Here is a 24,086-nt window from a genome sequence, read left to right as displayed (position 1 = left end):
TCAGGCACGTCCCTTCCAGGGAGTGGCCAGAGCCATGGCAGGAGAGGGCATGTGAGAGAGGATGCAGAGGACGAACTGGCCACATTGGGGAACAGTGAAGGTGGGGAGGGAGAGGGTGGAGCTGAAGTTCACTATGAAAGGAGAACACTGACTGACTGACTGGCTGAACATAACTGACTGGCAGTTAAGCTGCCATTGAGCTTTGTTTGTTACGTGTTCAACACTTCCAAATGGTGGTAATCGGCTGTGCACAAGACATGGTTGCTTCTCCCCAGGCCAGGGGGTGTCACCAGACACATACGTTCTTTCAATGGAGGGAGATAATAGACTATGCATGCAGTGTGGTCACAGTGTATTTATCATTGTAGCTAGTCCCCAGAGTATACCACAGGACTTGACATATACTAGATGCTCAATAAATGTTTATTGAATTCATTCATTCACTCAACAAATATTTATTAAGCACCCAATCCATGTTGGGTGTAGTTCTAAGCACTGGGGATACACCAATGACTATAACAAATATTTCTGAGGTTCCTTGAGATCTCTGTGCATTCAGTTTACACCCAAAGCATAAACAAAATCACTTGGTATTCAAGAAATGCTTGATATTTTTTTCCTCCAGAGTTAAAAGATACTTATTTGGAAAAGTATCAAACATCCCATTTAGAATTAAGTTCACAGCTTTTAAAAATTTGTGGAATTAATTTTGAGATTGAAATTAAACATAACATAGTATAGAATATATTCACTCAAGCAACCATTTAGGAAGACCTAACTTGTAAGCTCATCTCAGGCACCACTGAGTATAGCAGTGATGAATCAGAAAGTCCCTGTCCTCAAAGATCCTATGACATACTAATAAGGATAAAATAAAGACAAACACATTGCACGGTAACACAACGCTAGGATGCCCAAATATGGCTTGCTTTTTCTTTTCTCCTTGTCCTGCTTAAGAGGCTAGTTAGCATCCACCAGGTATGCCCTTACTCTCTGCTTTACCTAGCTAATAAACTGGCACCTGTCACTTGCTGTCTACATCACAGCTGTTTGTGAATGTCTTAGGCCCTCTGCTAGATGGTGAACTCTGAGGGTGGGGTCTGGCTTTATTCAACTCTGCAGAGGCAGTGTGGGGGATACTAAAGATAGGAACAAAGTATTGTGGAAACTCAGAGTAGTGAAACTTGAAAGCTCAAGTATCTCTGCATTGGTTTATGAAAAAAGAGCAAATGTAAATGTGTACTTGTGTGCAAGACAAAGGTCCAGATCACTTTCTGGTGAAAAGAACAAAACTGCTTCTTTTTTAAAAGATGTTACAAGTTTCCTTTAAACAGAGTTTGGCAGCTGACGAAACCATGGACAGCAAATGACCTCAAGTGTTATGTGAGATTTTAGAAACAAATAAATGTACTGTGAAAAATAAAGCTAATGTCTTTATATTTCACAATAAAAGTCCTCACATAGCACCTTGGTTTTCAAAGTGCTTTTGCATATGTCGTTTCTCATGTGAATGTCAGGACAATGCCGGGGTGTCCACAAGGTAAGCATTTCTCTTCCTGTACCTCCTATGGAGATGCTGAGGCCCAGGGCTGCCGGTGAGTCACGAGCTGACCCAAGAGGCAAGAGCCACGCTCTTTCCCATAGTCAGTGGCTCCCAGAGAAACACCATGCTCCGAGCTGACCCAAGAGGCAAGAGCCACGCTCTTTCCTGTAGTCAGTGGCTCCCAGAGAAACACCATGCTCCATAAGAGGTGGGGAGAAACAGTTTTGTTGTTGTTGTTGTTTATTTCCTTGGAAAGGAAGAAATTCAGCTTTCTGACCTAAAAATCAGAAATGACTGGAGTGGTAAAGTTATTCTGCTAAGTAAAAATCAACATAGCTAAGTGGGAGAAAAACCAGAAGAAATTCGACATATTCTAAGGGATGCACCTGGAGAGTGTGTGGCTTCAGTTCTGACTTTTATATGGATGAGGATAATTAGCATCGCTTTCCTGTAAACTGTATTCAAATTTCCACAAGCAGCAATGCTTCCCTGGATTCGCGCTGTCATCATTAAATCACACTTACAGCATGTACCAGTTTACACCGCGGCACTAAGTAAAATACAATTTCCTTTCTTCCTTTGATTATTTTTCCTTCCTTCCCTCTGTCTTTCTGCTTTTACTGTTACTCACACATTTACTGAACTAGATCTCATGAGGATTCCTGGGCATCCACAGATGAATGAGCCACAGTTCCTGATGCTCGAGTCACAGACTAGGATGGGAGGAAGCCTGAAGGCGGGATCCTATCACTCACTTCAGTGTGTGCCCCACAGTCCACTGCTGGGTCTGAGACAAGGACTTGGTTCCTGAACACTGAGTGGATGGATGGAAGGATGGATGAGATGCCTGTATCCGGATGGCAGTGTTCCAATTTCTGACTCAGTAAAACAGTTGAAATTTCTCCTCCCCTTCCCGTTGCTTTTTCTGTTTCAGCAACCCCCTTTCAATGAGAGAGGATGTGAACAAGAGAATCAAATTGGCATTCTGAAGCTCTTTATTTAAAGGCACGTATTTAGCAATTTGCTATGTCTGAGTTAATATATGGGTTAAGTTCCCTGTGAATGACACTCTCCTAACTTTAGCAACGTCATAAAGACAATCAGTTGCTGTGTGTCTGGCAAGTTAATGACTACAAGCCCAAGGGATGCAAGAATGGGAAAATGTTAACGTAAAAAAAAAAAGACTTCAAGCAAACGCAGAGGAAAATGGAAAAGGACTCACCACTCCCTCCCCAAAATGCTGCATATAACATCTTGTTTTGAACAAAAAAGTTACTGAGAATATTATTTTAAACTTTGTGCTCATTAAAATAATCCTTTACAGAATGCAGACAAGGCAGCGATTAGGGAAATTAGCGGGAGATAAGGAAGAAAAGAGTATTAGGAAAAGATGGAAGCAGAAGAGGAAGGAAGAAGAAAAAGCAGAGAAGAAGACTCCATGTTAAGGTGACAGGGAAGCAGGAGAGGAATGCGAGCATGAGGTCAGGTATGCAGGCAGGTAAAAGAGAACCTTCCGAGAACCTGACTGGCAGAGGTGGGTGAGAAAGGACACTCCTCTACTGTCTTCCTCAGCTCCAGAGGGTGGAGGCTGACAACACGATCACCTACTCTGTGGCAGGTACTCTGCTGGGGACTTTTATATATAACATTTTATTTACTCATCCAGTTCAAAGCCACCTGCAAGAAAGGAAATTATGTCCATCGTACTGGTGACAAAACTGAGTTCAGAGGTTGTCGGTCGAGGAGCAGGGGCTCTGGACAAGCAACCACCTACAGACAGCACATTGCCATCCACAAAGGACTCCTTCATTTTCCTTAAACCTCAGGCAATTCTGTGAAGTGAACAATATCATTTCCATTTTGCATGGCAAGAAATGCAGGCTTTGAGGGAGCCACTCACACAGCTAGCAAGAGACCAGGAAGCACATGGACTGGGACTTGATCCAATGCTCCTTCTGTTTCACTGAACAGCCTCCTTGAGGAAGTAGCTGGCTCCCTTCTTTTCACCCCATCCCCAGCTTTATCCTGTAGCCTGTGGCCAGATGACTGCTGAGTACCAAGCCAAGCAGACCCAGCATGGCGGTTGCAGTTGATGTCCCAAGATCATCCGGACTGTGATTCTGCATGGAGTGAGGACTCCGATTCTTTAAAATACTAGGGTTATCTGGTTTGTGCTCCTGCACAGTGCAGCAGTCTTGTCTACAGCAGCCCCCCCCAAACATGGCCCAAAAAGACAATGACTCTCATTCTAGTAACAGGCGGTTCACTGTTACTAAATGAAGCCACAGGTTCCACTGTGGGCTAGCTGTATCTGGAAGAAAATTCTTGTTTTGAGCCCAAATCTCTTTCTCTATAATTTCTTTTAGTTCTGCGTTTTCTAGAATAACAAATGTCTTTCAGATATCTAAATGCAGCTTTTGTGTCTTTCCTTGTTTTTCTCTTCTCCAGGTTAACCTTTCTCTGTTCCTTCAACCACTGGTTACAAGACAGTCTCTGACACCCTCTCCATTCCTGATGCTGTGTTCACAGAGCACTCAAGTTTGTTTATTTTCCTTTTCTTTCCTTTGTTTTTTGTTTTTTGTGGGGAGTCAGAGTCTTGCTCTGTCACCAACGCTGAAGTGCAATGGCATGATCATAGCTCACTGCAGCCTCCAACTCCTGGTCTCAAGCAATCCCACTGCCTTGGCCTCCCAAAGCACTGGAATTGCAGGCATGACCCACCACGTCCAGTTTATGTTCCTTTTCAAATGTACTGGTATAATACTCCTAATGTGATCTAAGTACTGCAGAGTCTAATGAAATCATGACTCTTCCTTCTGTGGGCATGAGACCTCTTTTGTCACAGTTAGGATAATGTTAACTTTTTCAGTAGCTACTTTGTGGAGGAGAAAGCTAAGTCACCAAGGTCTCGCAGTACAGCATAATAAATTCAGCGAAGGAGGCAGTCAGTGGGCTATGGCATCGCAGAGAAGGGGCAGCAAATTTTGCCAGAAAGGAGCAAAGAAGCCTTTTTGGAGATGACACTTGAAGAACAACTCAAAGTGAGAGTAAACCAGGTGGAGAGAGTTGAAGGTCTTTCCAGGTGGATGAAAAAGATTTTGCAAAGATGAGCTGGTGAGAGAGAACATGGCAGTACTACAGCCCTTTCTTCCCCATTGCTTCTCTTTTCAATTCCTTTCTTCAGCCTTTCTCTGACTTAGCTTCACTTTTGGATGTTCTTTTCAGTTAAGGCTTGGGAAGACCCTTGCATAACACAGGGGTTGGGGCGCCGATCCCCCACGCAGTCGGAAAGCTAGGTATCACTTTTGACTCTTCCAAAACTTAACTAATAGCCAGCTGTTGGCTGGAAGCCTCACTGATAACATAAATAGTCAATTAACACATATTTTGTATGTTATATGTATTATATACCTACAATAAAGTAAGCTGGAAAAAACAAAATGTTATTAAGAAAATCATAAGAGAAAATACATTTACTAAGTGAAAGTGGATCATCATAAAGGGCTTCATCCCCACTGTATTCACATTGAGCAGACTGAGGAGGAGGAGGAAGAGGGGTTGGTCTTGCTGTCTCAGGGGTGGCAGAGGCAGAAGAGGTGGAGGAGGTGGAAGGGAGGCAGAAGAGGCAGGTACACCTGGTGTAACTTTTATTGAGAAAAAATCCATGTATAAGTGGACCCACGCATTTCAAACCTGTGTTGTTTAAGGGTTAATTGTACTATGTTCTCCTGTTTTAAGAAGCATCTGTTGCATGCAGTTGAAGGTTTTTCAACTTGTTTACTGTATAAGTATTAAGTGAGCATTAAATAGCCAAAGCACTGGCGGTGTTACTGTTAATAAGTAGTTTTGGGGCCTGTTCTCCGTTTTGGAGGCTGCACCTCTACTTGAGTGAACTATTTGATTAGGGTAGAAAAGCAAATGGTACCCTAAGTATCAAAAGATAGCCAAAGGTCACTCAGGGCCATGGGCTGGACCACAGTGCTCCAGGGTCTTTGCCCCGTTATGAGCTGACCTGTTTTTCTCTTCAATGCCTCCGGCCAGCAGTGCTGAAATGAGACATTTTAGGATGTCCAAACTGTTTCTAAGACTGTTAGTCACAAACTCTTATCAAGCAGTTTTCTCCGGTTAGATAGCAGACAGGCTCAGAGCCTCACCTTTGCAGGTCAAAGCTCGAGAAACCCTCCACATGATAATTCACACATCTGTTATTTCTTTTACCTGTCCCTTCTCTGCCTTTAGCTTCTCAGTCATCCAACCCCGCCTCTGTGAAAAGTGCACAATGACTCAAGGCTTTTCTTAGACCTCTGACAGGTGAACAAAGAAAAACACCTTTCACAAATCCATCTTATCAAAGGATAGAAGAAGAGAGAACAGAGCCTTTAGTAAAGAACCCTAAACATCCCACCAGAAAGTCCCAAACAACCCTGAAAAGTGAGAATAAAACTACCAAAAGCTGACAGAGGGTAATAAGCATTATTTCCAACCCACACTTGTCCTTCTAAAAAAAACCAACCCGCTACTGAAAAAACCCCTGAAATGTATGAAATCTAACATCGTTAACATATTTCCTGTCCTCACATAGCTTATAAAAATGTTTCTGAGCTTTTCCCTGGCTCATTTACAACGATGAGAAGGAGCAAAAAGGAAATGCAACAGATGGTACTGAGGGAGGAGGTACTACCATCCTCGCTCGCAGTCATCCATCTTCACAGTAAGTCATCCCCGCTTGGGCGAGGTTTCAAACGTTTTTCAGATGTACCAATGGCGTATTCTTGCTCAAGAACAATGAAGACGAGGCTCCTTTAAAAAGCTTCAGGTTAGAAGGCATGTTTACTACTGTCTATTTTTGTTGCTTCTAAAAGAGATCACCTCAGCTTTCCCTCTGAACCTCCCAAACTGACTCTGCGAGAATCTAATCTGGTACTGATTTAGAGCTGACAGGTGGTACATGCATAATTAAAGATGACCTAACACAGAATGCTCTCATTCCTGGCATATTATCAGACACTTAAGCAAAGCAATTATCAGTAGGCAATCTTTTCTGTCAACAGAGATCGAGATGAAACATTTCTTCAATTAAGAGAATTCTGCAAAGATGCTGTACATATCCATCTGCAAATACTTGAAAACCTTTAGAGGTGAATACTAAGTCAGCTCAATGAAACACCTTTGGCCAGTTAACACATGCTCTCCTCTCCTCCCACTTTTCCTGGAAGGTCACATTTCAAACATCAAAATCGGAACCATTTTAGGGTGCCGCCAGACACCCTGATGTGAGCGGACAAGGAAATCTCTGCATTTTTCTGCCTTGCTGAGGTTTGCAAATATAACAAGTTTTCCTTAAAGGTTCAATGCAAAAAAGGACAGGGTTCACCTTAAAGCAAATTGAATTAAAATTTCCCTTCAAAGCAGGATTATTCCCTCCCCATGCTCCACCCATGTCAGAAGTATTTAGAGAATTATTATCAAACCTTAAAACTTCGTCTTGAATCTAAGTGATTTAAAGGATTTTTTTCTTTCATTTTGAAGAAATCAATATTATTCAAAGAAAAAAGGGACTTGACAAAAACGGAGGAATTTCCCATTTCAGGGGAAGGAGGGAAGAGGTGCTGCATTTCCTGATAGAGTACTGTGCTTTTTATAAATTATAGTGCATGCACTTTGTAAAAATGAATGCATTTAAGCTTCCCTTAGAACAGAAATTGCTTTAATGTTATAGCGAGACAAGTGATTTTCTTTTCTTTCTTAAAAGGGTAGTTTATAAGTTAATGGTTTTTTGAAGCCCATGCAAAAATTGCCTTCCACAAGACAGAGAACTTCACAATGTTTGTGGTGCATATTTTGCCACATTTCACAAGAGGTCTTATTGTTTAAATTCTTATATCCTTATGTCATATGTGAACAAATGACTTTATTGTTCATTTGAACATGTCTTTATAGGATCTCTGGTGGTAGAGCTAGTGTTGTTGTTTGCATGTTTTCCCCTCAACAAGCCAGAACAAAAGTCTCTTTTTCTGAAGCACTGGGAACTCAGGGACCATGGCAGTGTGGCAGTAGTTGTCAGCTGGAAACACCATAATGATAATGTAAGTGAAGTGCTCACATTAAGGGGTTGACTTCTGACAAGTCAAGGTCTATAGAAAAGTTTCTGCTACAGCAGACATTATGGTAATGCAAAACAGAAGTACTTAATAGAACAATTAAGAATCATCCAGTACACTATTACTGCAGTAGGACTCAATTCCTTTCAAGATATGCTTTCCTTGGAAGAGACTCCATTCAGAATATTAGGGAAAAAATATCAGTAGCCTTTGGGGAGAACATACTCAGATGGGAGGTGGAAGTGATGGCGGGATCATTAATGGGAGATTCAGTAGGACTCAAAGCTCAAGTTCATCATATTTCTTAGAACTAAGAATAGCTTCTGAAAGAGTACTCACAATTCTCCACAGACCTATTTCTCCTAAGGAGCTCCCCCTTTCTCCCTTTCCAATTTTAATCTAAGAAAAAGAATAGAATACAGACAGACATGGGTAGGTAAGCAGGAACAAAGGAACCTCTACAGAATGGAAGAGGATCTAAGCTAGTTCCATTTTAGATGCTGTTAAATCCCTTTGACCAGGATTCAATTTAGAACAACTCAAAAGATACAGTTTGATAGCATGCTGCATCAAGAGGACAGGAAAAAGAAAGAAGTCACATGTGTAATGTTGTGGCAAACAACAAAATGTGATTTCCCAGTGGATGTCACGGACGAAAAGAACATTTAAGATATAAGGCACATACTACCATTAAAGTAAACAGAATACAAAAGGGAAAGATTTCAGTGAGTTTAGCAGGGAGAGACCCTCATTTCTCACACAGCTCAGAGTCCCTGACTTTTGTAGGACTTCAGTGAATGAAGCAAAGTCTGTAAGCACAGCCTTTCTATGCTGAGGATGATATATGGCACAAAAACATTTTACATGATGCCTTTTATACTTAGATATTATTTTAGAATCATCAACTAAAAGCATTTTTAAGGTGGAGGTACCCTGCATAAAACAGAAGTATCTTATTGTTAACCAAGGCATCTCCTGTCCACACTCAAACCTGGCTTTCCAAGTATGTTGGCTTTACTATTTTATGATTGGATGAATAAAACAAGACTGTAACTATGGCTACAAAACAAATTACGATACCCTGACCCCAACGGAGTATTATTTTGGAAAGAATAAAAGTAAAATCCAAGATATTATTATCATCACTGCGATCTACTTGTGACCCTGTTTCAGAAAGGCTGCTAAAAACCTGCCATTTGGAAGCCTTGTGGAGACATTTTTCAGAATCCTATGTATTCTCTCTGTTAACTGATCAGAGATACTTCTCAGGTTTATTTCACTAAGGACAAAGTGTGACACATACTTAAGAAAGAATGGATATTGTTTCAGAACCTCTATCCATTCAGGAGAAGACACTTGCTTTTTAGTTAAGAAATGACTGTGACTAATTCCAGAGCACCTGGTATTGGCTTTTTCAAGAATGAGCATTTGAAATCAAACTGGAAAACGGTGACTAGCACATCTGCAATGATCTAGATGATGGTAAGAGATGATCCAGAGATGGTAAGAGACAGATAAAGCCAAAAAGGGTGGCCTCGCTTTGCTGCAGAGGGATAAAATAGAAGAAGTGAAAAAAATGATTTTTCTCTACAAGTCCCACTCTAGGAATCACCTTTGTTAACTTTGAGTTCTTTCACAAAATGAAATGTTATGTGCCAGTACAATCTGTTTCCCTCAGGGATGGAAGGTGATGAGGGGAGACCAGTGACAGGTGAGATTTAAAGGCACGTAAAGGAAGGGTGGAAAAGAAATGCATTATGTTACCGAGCGAATGAGGATTAAATCTTCATAATGCGTGTGAGATTCTCACAAAAAGAAAACAAAACAAGCGCAAGTTTTTACTCAACACCTAATGTTACCCAGCTGTGAATAAAAGAAAAAGAATCTCACACTGACTAGTTCATACAAATCAACTAACACTTATTCCCTTATGGTCCATTGTAACCCATACTCCAAGCAGACATGATGTTCTTTCACATGTACGCATTTGTAACTTTCTGAAAACTAATTAGGGAAGGAGAATACAAAATAGGCAGGTATAATGGAAACCAGTGAATTCCATCCCTGAAGCTAGTTGTACTATAATATCTTCTGCATGGTGCCAACAGCCCCCTTTCCCTCTGCTCATTCCGACACAATGCCTTCAGGTCTGTCTAAATAACGTAATTTACTAGAGTGGAATTCCCTTGGTACCCTGTGCAGTACTCGGTGACAGTATCATTTATACTCCACCGTGTCGTGGCCTGACACTGATCCATCGGCCTTCATCCCTCATTCAGAGGAGAGCATACAATTTCACCTTCCTCCGTGCCCTTCTCCGGTGTGCATGTACACATTCACTCCACTCAGCCCTAATTACAAACCTGGGTTAAAAGACTCTCATTAGATTTATATTTCTCATTCCAAATGTCAATCTTGTTGAAAATTCCTGTTTTCCGGAGGATTCATCCATTAGCAATAAACTTTAAAGCATCCCGTGACTGAGTGCATTAAACCAGCAATGCGAACATGCACTTAAAATACATCATTAGAGAAAATCTCCATTGCAAATACTTTACACTATTCAACCAAAGGAATAATGGGCCCCGCCTGGCCAGTACCCTCAAACTGCACATGAAAGATAAGTTAAAACTGGCAGTTTTGTAGGAAGAAGCACACGGTGTATCCACAGGATGCATTTCAGAATCTGTCATTCCTTATGAAGGTGTGGGAGGGAATCACGGCCGGAGTCTAATTTATCACCTTCTCTCACCTATCATTTTTACAGAAACTTTGGTCTATGGCAAAGGGCAAGAGGGATGGCAAAGATAATGGGGAATATATGAGTGTGTGGAGGGAACAGAAGCTGTATCTGCAATGCCAGGAACTTTGAAAGTCACCTAGCATGATTTGCTCGGCCTGAAAAACATTCTTCTATTTCGTTAATGGAGAAAAGCGGAGAAATCAGCATTGTCTGGAGACACTGTAGGAAGCAGGGTATCATTTTAATACAAGACGGATTTCCCTGGCGGAGTTGACCTGAGAAATGTCTTTATTCCAGACTGATGGTTCCTAACACAAAAACCAAAAATCTGATGAGAATACTAATATGTAAATTGTAAGTCACAAGTTGTATCTGGGACAGAGATGGTAGGACCGTCTAAGAAAAGGAATATTTGAGGAGGATTAAAAAAAAAAAAAACCCAGCAAAATACAACAATTGAGAAAACTAAGCCACCACTGTTTTATATCTGTCCTATATTTTAATTCCTTAGCTTACAGGTTTAATTCATCACTTCTTGTCAGGTCTCAGGTGAGGCAAAGTTAAGGTACAGTCAACTTCTCTTTAACTTTGATAAATGAAGAAACAGAATTCTAGGAAAGTCCTGGAGGAGGTTAAAGGGAGACTGATTTGAAGTCTTAGCATCTTATCCTGAAGGCTAACAAAAAAGTTATGTCCACAATTATGACTTTGTATTGTGAAATACACAATATACTTTATAATGCAAAACTTTGGTGGGTGGAAAAGGACTCTAGAAGGACAGATATACATTGTATTAAACAGAAAATAATTTGCAAAGCATAATAAATAAAAATAAAAGCAACAGCAATTGTTTTCTGCCTTTCAGCATCTGGTCAATCTGTCAGATTGTTCAGTAACCAGAATTATAACAGATGCAATATTTTCTGTGGGGAATTACACCACCACGGAAGCTAATTGCTCCTGAAGTTTTGCCCATTTCCACCTGAAATATTTTTTTAGCCTTACTTGATTACAACATTAGCACTGTCTTTCATAATGTACACCAGCAGGTACTACAATTAACATGCACAGATGTTAGAACTGAAAATCCATGTTTAAATAAAAAACATAGGGAGAAAGTAAAAATTACTGAATATGCTCAACACAGCGCTAATCTTAAAAGGAACGAGAGGCTTACATTGTGCTAACTTAATGGCAAAATAAAAAAAAAATCCCCCAGATGGCATTAGTAACCTAAGAAGAAGCAAACCACTATATAAATGCCTGTATTCTTCTGAAACACTGAACCAGAGGCTGATCTTTTGTCCACTTAATTCCAAAATTTGTACTCCAAGAATAGAGAAGAACTCCCAAATGCTCTAAAATTCTCCAACACATTTTTATGATGCAACTGCACAAATGACAATAACACCAACATCATTTTGTGGACTGCTGACTTTGTGCTTTACATACGTCATCTCACCGAATCCCCACAACCACCCTCTCATTCAGGTAGGCAGTACTACTACTGTTCCCGTCTTCAAATAAAGACACCCAGGCCTAGGAGAGGTTAACAGATCAAGGTCAACAAGTAGCTAAGCTAAGATTTGATCCGGAGTCTTTTTTCCCTCCTAAAGCTCTGAACTCATTGTAACCACTGCGCCACACTGCCTGCCACAGTGGGGGATGCCAAAGAGAAATGTGATTTGCAGTCTTCATTTTTCAGTCTTCTGGAATGACTGCCCTCTTGACTCATCCATTTCACAAAGCGCATCAAACTGAAAGGCTCAGAACACTTGCAGACATTCTTATTCTTTGGAAATGCCACAGCCACTCAGTCAGTGGAACGGGACAGCACCATCAATGGGATCGCGAAGATACAAATTTCCCTGTGAATGCTGGTGCCGCCTCTCTTTGGTGTTTCTTCTAGCCACAAACAGACACGTTATCACTTACTGTGGTTGCATTCGACTCAGCAGCCAGATGCAGGGGAGTTTTTACTCGGTTAACTGTCCCTCCAACATCTGTGTCTACAGAAGGTACTACAGGGCAGGCGTGCGCTCACCCTTGTCCCTTCTCCCTCCCCCATCCAAACACACAAAAAGTTTTCCAATCTCTAGGGCAACACCATTAAGATATCCTTTCCTTGCTGTGCTATGAGTTTACAAGAAAGAACTTTCTAACAATAAGCCAAGAAGATGGAAGTTGTAAAATCACATTTCAAATAACGCAATTCCTTTTTAAAAAAGATTCAAGGGTTTCATGCTTCTTTCTTCCTTCCATCAACACATTTTGTTTATGTATGAGTTGGATCTTTCTTCCTTCAGAAGGGAAAAGTGCTGATAAACTGTCATGTGTAGACAAACAACGCAAAAACTTGGTTGCCTTTTGCTATTTAAACAGAGAAAAATTATTTCCCAATATACCACTTACCAGACAGATGCAAAGATGTGGGCAAGCCAGTCATCAGAATTAACAGAGTGATTTTGCTTGCACTACATATTCTGATTTGTATGACTCTTATTTTTAGCCATGCACAAAGGGCAATAAATGGAAAATCTTATTCTAACCGCTACTTTTTCTGGGCCACCCACACTGCCCCACCTACCGCACAACTTCACAAATGTAAAAAAACCCAGCCCAAGGTTTGTCCTAACAAGGGATGCAAAGTGGCTAAAATGTGTGACATTTTTTCCAGTTAGTGTTTGTACTTTCATTTTTTTTTTTCTGTCTCAGGACTTTCAGGGAAAACAATGTTGACTTACCAATGGGCATTTTCAAAGACTCTACGTTGGTATGTCAGTCAGTATACAGACAACGTGATCCGCAAGGCACGGGCACCACCCTGCCATGAACCACATCTCAGCCAATCTTCCGCAAAGAAATGTACCCAAAAACTTTTCTGTAAATTCGGGAAGGTGATCCACACCTTCCAAATTTTGTTTTGAAACAATGATGGTATTTTAAAAGTTATTCAAATGAACAAAAGTGATATCAGAAACATAAACATTTCTAAAACAGAGCGGGCTGTGAGGAGTGATTTTGCCAAACTTAAGTCAGTAGCACTTGACTTATATCTGCTTTTAGTCTGCAGTGGCACCATGCTTACTAAGGCACAGTATCCCCATGCTATCCCTTTCCTTTTGTGCATTTTTTCTTTCTGTACACCTTAACCACACTTCTCCACCTGATAACCTGAAGCTTATCAAGCATCAATTTACACATGGATATCACTGTGGATTGAAGCATCTGATATTTAGAGATAACCATCTTGATGGCAAATAATAAAAACAAAATTGATGAAGAGGATGTTTGCTAGGGGCACAGAGAAGATAGAAACGAGAGTCTATTTTTGATTACTGTCTTTCCAGACTTTTAATAAAAAGTTATTATAGTCTCAGGATACCAATTAAAATGACTGTTCCTCTGAGCCCTCTGCAAACCACAACAGCAAACATATGCAGGTAACAATTAATGTTTAAAAGTAGTTCAACAAAATCACCAGAATCATTAGGAAACAAAGGGAGTCAACTCTGAGAAAGGCATCTTTACCTGTGTGCCTGCTCATTATCCAGAAACTAGAGGAAATGTTCTTTCATCGTCTGGTAGTTAGCACACACCCTGCAGAGCTAACACCGTCTTCGTGCGCGGTACTCGAGCAGCTCTGATGAGATGTCTCAGAAAATCTTTTTTGGGTGATAGTCCACTATCGTCAGAACTTCTGACTTGTGTTGTAAAAATACAGGCAATTAAGTATTACACAAAGTGGGTCATACGCCACTGAGACAACCACACCGCCCCCAAATCAGACTCCAAATGACTGTGCTGTGACAAGGTAGGAGGGGTCTGAACGCAGCGAAAGCAAAACTTTTATGTGGTGAGGAGCATTTTAGTTTTCACTGGTTTAGGTTAGAGAAAGTTAATCTCAATGTCAACTACAAAGCCAACAAACTTTTAGTGTGTTCTTGAATTTATATGACAAATGCTGGCTGTTCATGTAATGGGAAATTCAGATCCAATGTCATAAACAGTCTGAGGGACAGTCTCAGGCTTAAATGACATGCCCATCACTAAACAAGTGAGCCCTGTGACTCAGTGAAGGAAGGCGGCCAAATCGAAAGTAAAGATAAAGAACCAAATTCTCATTATCCACATTAGCATCTCCTTCTCCAATGGAGGATCAAAGTACTGTATACCACTCCCTCACACCTGTACCCAACCAGGGCATTCAGTACAATCGCGGATGCTACCCAAACACCCTTCAACTGCTGTAGGAAAAAGGTCAAATGTAGTTACCTAAATTGAGCACATTCATTCATCTATCATTGAAGAGCCACAGAAATATTAATTCAATACACACTGAGTCCCTATTATATACAAGGACACAGAGGACGTGAAGGGATGCTCTCAAAGTCACTGCTTTCAAGGAACTTAAGAGTCCTGTACAGGAGATGATAAGATCTAGATATAACCAATGTCAAAGACAGAGTTTTTCTCTTTTTTAAAACAAACAAAATCCCTTCTACCAGCTGCTTACTAAATACTTCCTATTCTACTGACGTGAGGTTTGTAGATGACAATTCTACCACATTTCTCCATGAATCTTTTAACAATTCCTTAAAATTTACCTCGGTTTTCTTTCAGTGCTCAAAGCCCTTCCTAACCTTGGCCAAGCGTTAGGATTCATCCTAACCCGAAGGCCTAGTACTCTCCAAAGGGAAGCACAGAGATACCAGCACAACTCAAGGAGCTATAAAATCACACCACAGCAACCTGAAGAGATGCGTCTTTGAAGGGGGATAAAGGATGCAAAGTTAAAGGAAAACTCTGGTCACAGCACAAGAAGACATATATTTGAATGAAATTTTGTTATCAAAATTATAAAATCAGAATTTGATTGGAGTCCATATTGTTTGGATTGTGAATGGGGAATGGGAGGATCTGGCTAACTCAACCTTTCCCGTTTCTCCCAAATTGCCTTATAGTATAGTGATTACTAATTTCTAAATAATCACAACACAATCAGTTGATCTAACACCAAAACCACCTTGTACATAACTGAATCTTCCTTTATGATTCCAGAGGCCCACTAGGATCTTACAGGGCCACTCGGTATTATTTTGACTGACAGGAGGTAGAAATGAAAATACTGGTTGATAGGAATTTCCACCCGATAAAGATACTAGTGAGTCCACACAGGTATCTGTTCTTGTAAGAGCTGATTAATATAATTAGAAGGGAGAAAAAAAGCAATGAGATCACTGTCCTATAAGATGACACTTAAAGTCATCATTCCTAAGTGCCACCAGCTTGTAGGATGTGATCAGTCCAGAGCACTGCTTGTAAATTTGAAATTAGTTAACTAGTTGAAAAAAGTCTGGAAAAATACATAAAAGTATGAGTTAACAGGTAGGTTATATTTGGGCAGCCAGATTATAGGTAATTTATCTCTACTTTTATTCAATTTTCTGCTATTTTATAAATTATGTAGAATACATGTATCACTTTGATAATAAGGAAAACAAAGCTACTTCTGCTTAGATAAAAGGAAACAATTATTTTCTGATTCTGGTTCTGTCTAGAAATCAAGAACACTTCATCAATAAGTTTCTGACGCTTTCTGTCAAGAAATCAAGAACCCAGCATAGTAATCTGAACTGAACTCATAACAAATAAGGCATGGAATACAGGAAAAATGTGCTAGAAATAACAGCTTATAGCTTCTAGTTAAGTACCGCAAGGACTCTAAAAATCTTGCTATCCTGCAAAGCTTTGTAAGTACTGTTCTGGGGCAGAAGAGCAGAAGTGCTTTTCCTCCTCATGTCGCACAGTTTATGCAACTTCCAGCTGCCACAAGTCTGCAGGCACCACACTCTTGGAAGATCTATCTAATGGGACATCCTTGGAAAAACGTGCTGCAATGCCCTGGGTTAAATTCGGGCTCAAAGAGAGGCATCATTTCACTAGTGACAGGTGCATCCAAAAAAGAGCACACAAACCATTTCTTAAAAATCAACAGATTGGAAACTATTAGAATAAATTGATAAACCATTTGTGCTACAACTGATGTCACTGGGTAGGCGGCTTTATAATAAAACATAGATTATTTGGAGACTCATGACTCACAGGGAATTATCATTTGAAATTTTTGACTTACATATTAAAGTATATAACCATGCCAGTAACATCACTCCTCTCTGTACCATTAGCAGAGAATGAAAATTAATTTTGATGATCTCTTGAGCAGAACATAATCTGAATGTGAAACGGAATGTTACAAATAATCATATAATAGGTTTTTTTTTTTAAAAAAAAAAAGAAACAGAATTGGCTTCAAAAGTACGCCGTTGGTTTCCAATGATTATAGGAGCTAAATATACAGGTTCATAAAATGATTTCATATATTAGTTTTAAAACCAGTAATATCACAACTTTTAGAGTGCTTAACATAAACAGAACATTTAACATTTAACCTCTGGCACTGGAAAGGTGGTAAAAGTCAAAACTTGCAGTTTCTTGAGAAGAAAATGAATGGTATATTGTTCTATCGCCAGTCAACATTTTTAGATTATTATTAAAGCATGGAAATAGGTACACTAAAACCTCAGTTAATTAGACTATTTGAGGACAAGAATATTTATTATTATTTTGATTTTCTGGTTAATTGACAACTAGAAAATGCTTTTTGTTGAAGGTTTTCCAAAGCAGTTTTTCCTCTTTATAAAACATCTAACCATTCTCAATGATTCAGCAGGTCAGTGTCATCAGCTACAAGTATCCTCCAGGGTTTACACCCCACCTTTACTCAAAACCAAAGCTATCTTGTTTTCTTCATCACTGAAAAAGGGAAGTGTGGTATGTGCGGTAGGGTGGGGTGTGTGGGAGGGAAGGGGAGGGGGTGGGGAAGTATGAAGGTTAGCTAATTCAGGGTTCTGGCTAGTTGGGTTCCAGGTAGCAAAGCCGTCAGTAAACATAAATTCAATGTCTGGAATCAGGCACATCTGATTCCTGTGAGTGATGAGACAAGGAGACAAGGAGATCCCACCAGGGTCTGTCTTTGTTGGTCTTCTCTACCTTATGTCATTTTATCTCGGTGATGGCTGGTTTGATGTTCTTCTCTGGGGAAAATCTGTGTCAGTGTGTCTGTACAAAAATTATGGTCTGTGAACTCATTGTGTCAAGGGGGAGTTTATTTTGATTAGATTCCATATCCATGCCCTTTCAACTCAAGCTTAGGGTGGATGTCAAAGATGAATAAGTCCTTACTTTCCTCTCCCTTAGACTTGCTGACCTGAATTTTTTCCTCTACAAAAACCTTTAATTCCAGGTTTTTTTTTTTTTTTTTTTTTTTTTTTGTATCTCGGCAGCTCCCCATGGCAACTGACTCAGAAACCTCTTTTCCTTTGCCCTGTTTTCCAATACCTAAGTGAAAAGCATGAAGAGTTTCTTTCCAAGCAGGTTTGGAAAGTCTGGCATGAGAATGAGTGGACTGATTTATACATATTGTACTTTAACAAATTCATTTTACCTCTTTTCAGTTACACCTTTTCCTTAAGCCAAATTATGTATAATGGTTCTGCTATAGGGCCTCTGTAATAGACTATATATATATACTGGTATCTTAAGGAGAAAGTAGGATAATTTAGGATAGCAGTGTCTGAACTTTTTGAAACCATGGATCCTTATATACGACTCTTCAGGAATTCTAATCCCTGGCCAGCCCTAGGGGTAGAGGGTGAAGGGAATGAAGACAACCTGAATAAAGTATGGCTACTAGGCCCCATAAAACTGTTGATTGTTTTTCAAGGCCAAATTTCTAGAAATGTAGAATAAAAGGCAAAAGCCAAAAAAAGTAGGGCACAATGGACTAACCTAGTGAATTCCATCCTGTGTGTTCCTCACAGTACTACAGGCCACTCACTAACCGGTCTGTGACTTACCAGTACCGTAATACCTGTAAGTACAGAGATTTGGTGATGGGGGATAAATCCTGCTTCACTTGGAGAATGTAAAACAGGCATCATAATCATCATAGGCCCTACAGCGGGAGAACTATCCGTTGTGGATTTCCTCTCAAAGCTTTCATTTTCTACTGTGCTGGAATCTACAGCAAGTCTGCATTCCCTGGTTCCTGCCGACATGTCCACCTCCGCTGATTAAGACCCTTCAGGAGCCACAGTCAGGTACACAGCTCCGGGACTCTCTCCATGCCAGTGCTCTGTGCATGGACTGGTTTATAAACACCCATCTGGAGGAAACGGAGCAGCCCCACTGCTGAAGCATGTGTGGCTTACGCTTTCCTTCGCCCCAGTGAAGCAGGTCTTCTAGATGTGTAAATGGCATTTTAGTAGAGACCACAGTTGTTTAAGGCAAATTCCCTTGATGGCTTCTGACAACTGTGTCTTTACTCTGATAGGAAACTAATTCCTGGGACTGAAGTATATACCATTCAGTGGATCCCTTACCTTTGCTGTCTTCTAAGGGCTGCCCAAAGGGTAACAGGGATGAGGGAGGTGTGAGAGACATCATGATTGGTTCTTCCTGCACCCTCACGAACTGCAGCATCCCTATCAAGCACTAGCTAGTGATTCTGCACGGCATTCTTAGAAGGAAAGCTTTAAAAATTATGGTAAAATATATACAACATAAAATTTACCATTTTACCCATTTTTAAGTGTGCATTTCAGTGGCATTAAATATATTCACATTGCTGTGCAACTATCATTATCATTCATCTCCAGAACTCTCCAATCTTCCCAAACTGATACTTAATATCCATTGAACAACAACTTTCAATTTTTCCATCCTCCCATCCCCTGGCAACCACCATTCTACTTTCTGACTCTGTAAATCTGACAGTTCTAGGTACCTCATATAAACGGGATATTTAATATTTGCTTTTTTGTGTCTGGATTATTTCACTTGGCATCTTCAAGGTTCCTCCACGTGGTTAGCGTGTGTCAGAATTTCATCTTTTTAAAGGCTGAATAATATTCCATTGTATGTATTAATATATACCACATTTTGTTTATCGATTTTCTGTTGATGGACACCTGGGTTGCATCCACCTCTGGCTACTGTGAATAATGCTGCTATGAACACGGTGTACACACATCTATCTGCTCAAATCCCTACTTTCACTTCTTTTGGAATATACCCAGAAGTGGAATTGCTGGATCACTTGGTAATCCTGTTTAATTTTTTTTGAGGAATTGCCATACTGTTTAGTATTTACTTTTTTAAATTCATAAGCTTTATCTTAAAGAGCAGTTTTAGGTTCACAGTAAAACTGAGCAGAAAGTACAGAAGTTTCCCACATGCCCCCTGTCGCCCTCTGCCCCACAAGATTCAGTTTTATACTCACTCGGTGACTAAACGCTATGTCCAAGGCTATGGGGAGTGATCCAGGCAGGTCCTGCCAGATCCTGCAGGAGCCTGAAGCCATGATTCACCTAAGGAGTCACAACAACTTCTTTCCTTCCTGACCTGTAGACAGGAAACTGACAGCAAAGGTCATCTCGCAGGAACACTGGATGTGCAAACGTGGAGATCTGCAGAGTGGCAGAGCAGGAGAGGGCACTAAGGGGCATTTGATCCGAGCTGCTTCTTTCACGTTATGGTGAAGATGCCTCATAAACTGATAACCTTCCTTCCAGGAATGCAGTGCAGAATAACCAGTGCTTGTTGGAGATAGTATATTTTTGAGGGTGAAGTAATAATAATTACATCACTCACAACTCTATCAGCCCAAATCCCAGCCCTGTTACCCTTTGGACAGCCCCCAGAAGGCACCTCTGGGTTAATTCCATTATAGATCACTTTTAACACTTACCGGTTTTTATCTTATTTTTCTGATATTGTGGGTTTTATTTTAAACATTTTAACATACACCTACTGTATATTTAAGTCTATCTCCAGGATTTTTGACTCTATTAATGTTGAGGCAATACATATGTTCTTTCATTACATATTTGCTTGGCAACTGCTTTATTAACAGTGATTATTCTCAACTCCAGAGAGTTATAATAAGAGAACTGTAAATCCTAAGTGCTACTTTGAATGATAACATCTACCATATCCAAGTAAAATGTTATAAACCACAGTGCTTATCCACAGGTTTAAAATGCCCAGAAATTTCTCAAATGTTTCCTGGACAGTATGATTCATACTATTTTTACACTCACATCGACTCAGTGAAACAAAAGCAAAATGCTGTTTAAAACTCCTACAGTCAAAGCTCAGAAATATACAATGCATATATCTATTCACAGGTACATATGTACATTTGTATGTATGCTTACATGTGTCCAAATGTGCATTTGTTTAGTCAAACTCTTCCACTTTTTTCTATTAACATGGAATAAACTGTTCTTGTCCTCAGCAATTAGGCAATGGGTCTATCTGAAAGCTAACACCGCAACATGATGATTCACAAAGTTTTTCAGTCTTGAGAACTTAAAATCTCACAACACCTGGACTTCCTGGCTTGGGTTATTCACTGGAGCTGTGCTTCCCTTCCCAGGTGAGTTTTTTTTTATTTTTAACTTTTGTGGGTATACAGTAGGTGTGTATATTTGTGAGGTACATGAGATGTTTTGACACAGGCATGCAATATGAAATGAGCACATCATGGAGAATGGGGTAATCATTCCCTTAAGCATTTATCCTTTGAGTTACAATCCACTTATACTCCTTATTACAAAATGTGAGTTATTATTGACTATAGTCACTTGACTACACTATCAAATAGTAGGTCATATTCATTCATTCTTTTTTTTTTTTTTTTTGTACCTATTAATCATCCTGCCTCCACGCCCTGCCCCTAACCCCCACTACCCTTCCTGGCTTACGGTAGCTATCCTTCTACCCTCTATGTCCAGGAGTTCAAATTTGATTTTTAGATTCCATGAGTGAGAACATGTGATGTTTGTCTTTCTGTCCCACATGTGTTTTGTAAATCAAATCACATTTAAGTGTTTGAGGGGAGGGATAATGCTATGATGACTCACTCTGAAAGGGAACAATGTATTTCTCAACTCAGGGGAAAAAAGATTTTTGAGTATGTCTAAAAGCATGATGAGCACACCTGCAAAAGGACTGTGGCTGTTGTTTTAGCCTAATAACAGTACTATTAGTCACACTTGTTGAAAACTAGGGACAAAGAATGGCTGGTACTAGCAACTCTGGGGTAAAGCTGGCACAGAATAATGGCATCTACTGGGCTGGACTTCCAAATGTGAAGGTGCTAAGTGAACCTTAAAACTCTTTTCTGAGACACAGTGTATTAAGAAAAGCATTAAATTTCTTAATTTAATGCTATTTATCACTCAAGTATATACAGTTTTCTACCTTTTTTATCCTTTCAAGCACATGAGTTAAAACAGTGATTCTCAAATTGGGGTCCCTGGACCAGCTGCATCAGCCTCACTTGGAAACTTGTTAGAAAAGCAAATTCCTAGCCTGTACCAGAGCTACTGAATCAGAAATCTGGGCATGAGGCCCAGCAAGCTGTACTTCAACAAGCCCTCCAGGTGATTCTGGTTCAAGCTGAAATTTAAGAGCCACTGAGTTAAGGAACCACCAATATAAAGATTCCAACCTTTGCTCTTTTGCTCAATGATAACTCTCCAGTTCCTTTGTTTAAAAAAAAAAAAAAAAAAAAAAAAAAAAGGAATTCATGTGTGCTTGGGCTGTTTGTTACTATCACCTAAGAAAATATTCATTATTGTTTAGTTAAGGAATATAAATCCTGGTCAAAACTTACATGTAATTTTTCCAGGTCCTGTGCTGGCTTCGAGTCTTAGGATGCAGGGAACTGGGCGAAGGGAGAGATGAGAAGGCTCCGGCAATCCATTCAGACATGGACCCCAAAGTTTTGTGGGGCAACCTTTTGACAGGTCAGTGAGTGTCCACCTAATTGGGTAGGAAAAGTTGTTCATTAGCAGATGAAAGTATGCATGTGAATGTTTCCTCCTCCCTCCTGCTATCTCGCCATACTCCGTTCTGCTTGTTATGATCTCACACAACTGTCTGTGCCTCTGGCTGTGGGCCTCTTGACCAATCCTCATGAACAGAATATGACACCACAGCCCGTGGTATAAACGCCTGGGCTCTGCCTGGTAGAAGCCCTATTCCTTGAGGTATCTCCTTTAGGCGAGCAGCCCTCACGAAGGGCTCTCCTGAATCCAAATGCAGCCTAGGAGATAGCTCCGTGTCCAGTAAGTTATCACCTTCTCTATTTCATCTCACGTTTTCTATCAGCAAATCGGAACACCTTGGTTTAAAAGACACATGTGGCCATTGTAAATAGAAGAGATTCAGGAAGCAAATGATTAATTTAAGAATTCTGACTGAAATGAGATGATTCCCTGATGCCTCAAATGTGTCGCAGAACTTATTGTAGAACATTTGAAACATACAGAAAAATAAAGAAAAAAAATAAAGATCAATGGTAACCTTGACACCGAAAAATCACTAATGATGTTTTGTTGTATGAGTCCAAAACTCCTTTACCAAAACTCTTGGGGCCAGATATGTTTCAGAATTCAGAATTTTTTGGATTTTAGAGAGTATTACAATGCAGCTACCATTTATTACATTATTATCTTGTGAGAGTATGGAGCAGCACCCTATAATATTAAACATTAAATATTTCTGCACAAAAATAGATGCATATTCTTATTAAGTGGGGGTAAAATAGAGCCTCACATTAGTTCAGGCCAGGTTTTCCTACCAAAGAAGTTACTAAAAATAAAACAAAACACAACCCCTTTTGATTTCTGAAAACTTTTGGATTTGGAATTAGAGATAAGGGATTGTGGACCAGTATTCTTTTCAGATACATGCACATACTCAGAGTATTGTTTCTACTTTTTCATTCAATTCTGAAATAAAATGTGAGTTATATGAATATGAGTATTTCCCCGTTATTAAAATTATTCAAAACATGTTTTTTAAAGTTCATGTGTATTATATCCCATAGAAATATATCTTATGTATTTATTTCCCTCATTTTTGGAATTGCATTGTTTTTTTCTTTGTTATCGTAAATAACACTTTAGGGGACGTTTCTGAATATTAGATTGTCTAAACTTCTGAACATTTTCTTACACAGGTTCCTAGAAAAGGAATTATTGCATGAAAGGGCATAAACGTTGAGAATCTTGATTTTCTAGAAAGGTTGCACCAATTTATATTTTTTCTAGCAGCATAAATGCCTGGTTAATTACGACCCTTATCATAGACAGAGAAAAACACACTTGCTCCTCACGCAACTTAACAAAATTCTAATCAATCATGACCAAATGTAAGAGATTTTATTTATGTTTTCCTTACATAGAAGATAGTGAAGAGCTTGCTGTTTTTCACATAACAAGAGAGAAATGGAGTTAAGTTTACCATCAAATGACCCTCATTAGGCCAGACTGAGTTAGACGTGGACAGTGGGGGAGCTGTGACTTGTCCATCAAGTCTTCACATGGAAAAGCATGTGAGAGAATTCAGAAATAATTCACATAACATCATGAGAAGAAAAACAACTGCTTATTTGGGGGTTGATAATTCAGCTTCTAGAGTAGTGAGGCCTTGTATTTCCCTTCCTTCTGGTGTTTTCCTATTTCTTGGACATTTTGCTGTTCCTCAGCACGGCATCAGAAAGCAGAAAAAGATGCGAAGACAAAATCAAATCAGAATAGCTAATAATAATGGTTAACCCTTATGC

The 24,086-nt window shown here is 39.7% G+C and overlaps 1 protein-coding gene across 9 annotated transcripts in view; it reads right to left on the bottom strand.

Moving 5' to 3' along the window:
- The window catches only part of BACH2 (BTB domain and CNC homolog 2), a 367,860-nt gene that overhangs the window by 134,905 nt on the left and 208,869 nt on the right, over nucleotides 1-24,086 (bottom strand). For 5 of the 9 annotated variants that reach the window (XM_038002259.2, XM_038002258.2, XM_008006634.3 and 2 more), the window contains one exon: nucleotides 22,131-22,279. In XM_038002259.2, the coding sequence (XP_037858187.2) occupies nucleotides 22,131-22,279 (149 nt within the window). The other 4 variants (XM_008006624.3, XM_073022584.1, XM_073022583.1 and 1 more) reach the window with 2 other exon arrangements.

Source organism: Chlorocebus sabaeus, chromosome 13 (assembly GCF_047675955.1).
Source record: "Chlorocebus sabaeus isolate Y175 chromosome 13, mChlSab1.0.hap1, whole genome shotgun sequence".
In the NCBI taxonomy this organism is placed as follows: domain Eukaryota; kingdom Metazoa; phylum Chordata; class Mammalia; order Primates; family Cercopithecidae; genus Chlorocebus; species Chlorocebus sabaeus.
The sequence above is the reverse complement of the archived record's forward strand: the minus strand, read 5'-3'. Positions and strand labels throughout refer to the sequence as shown.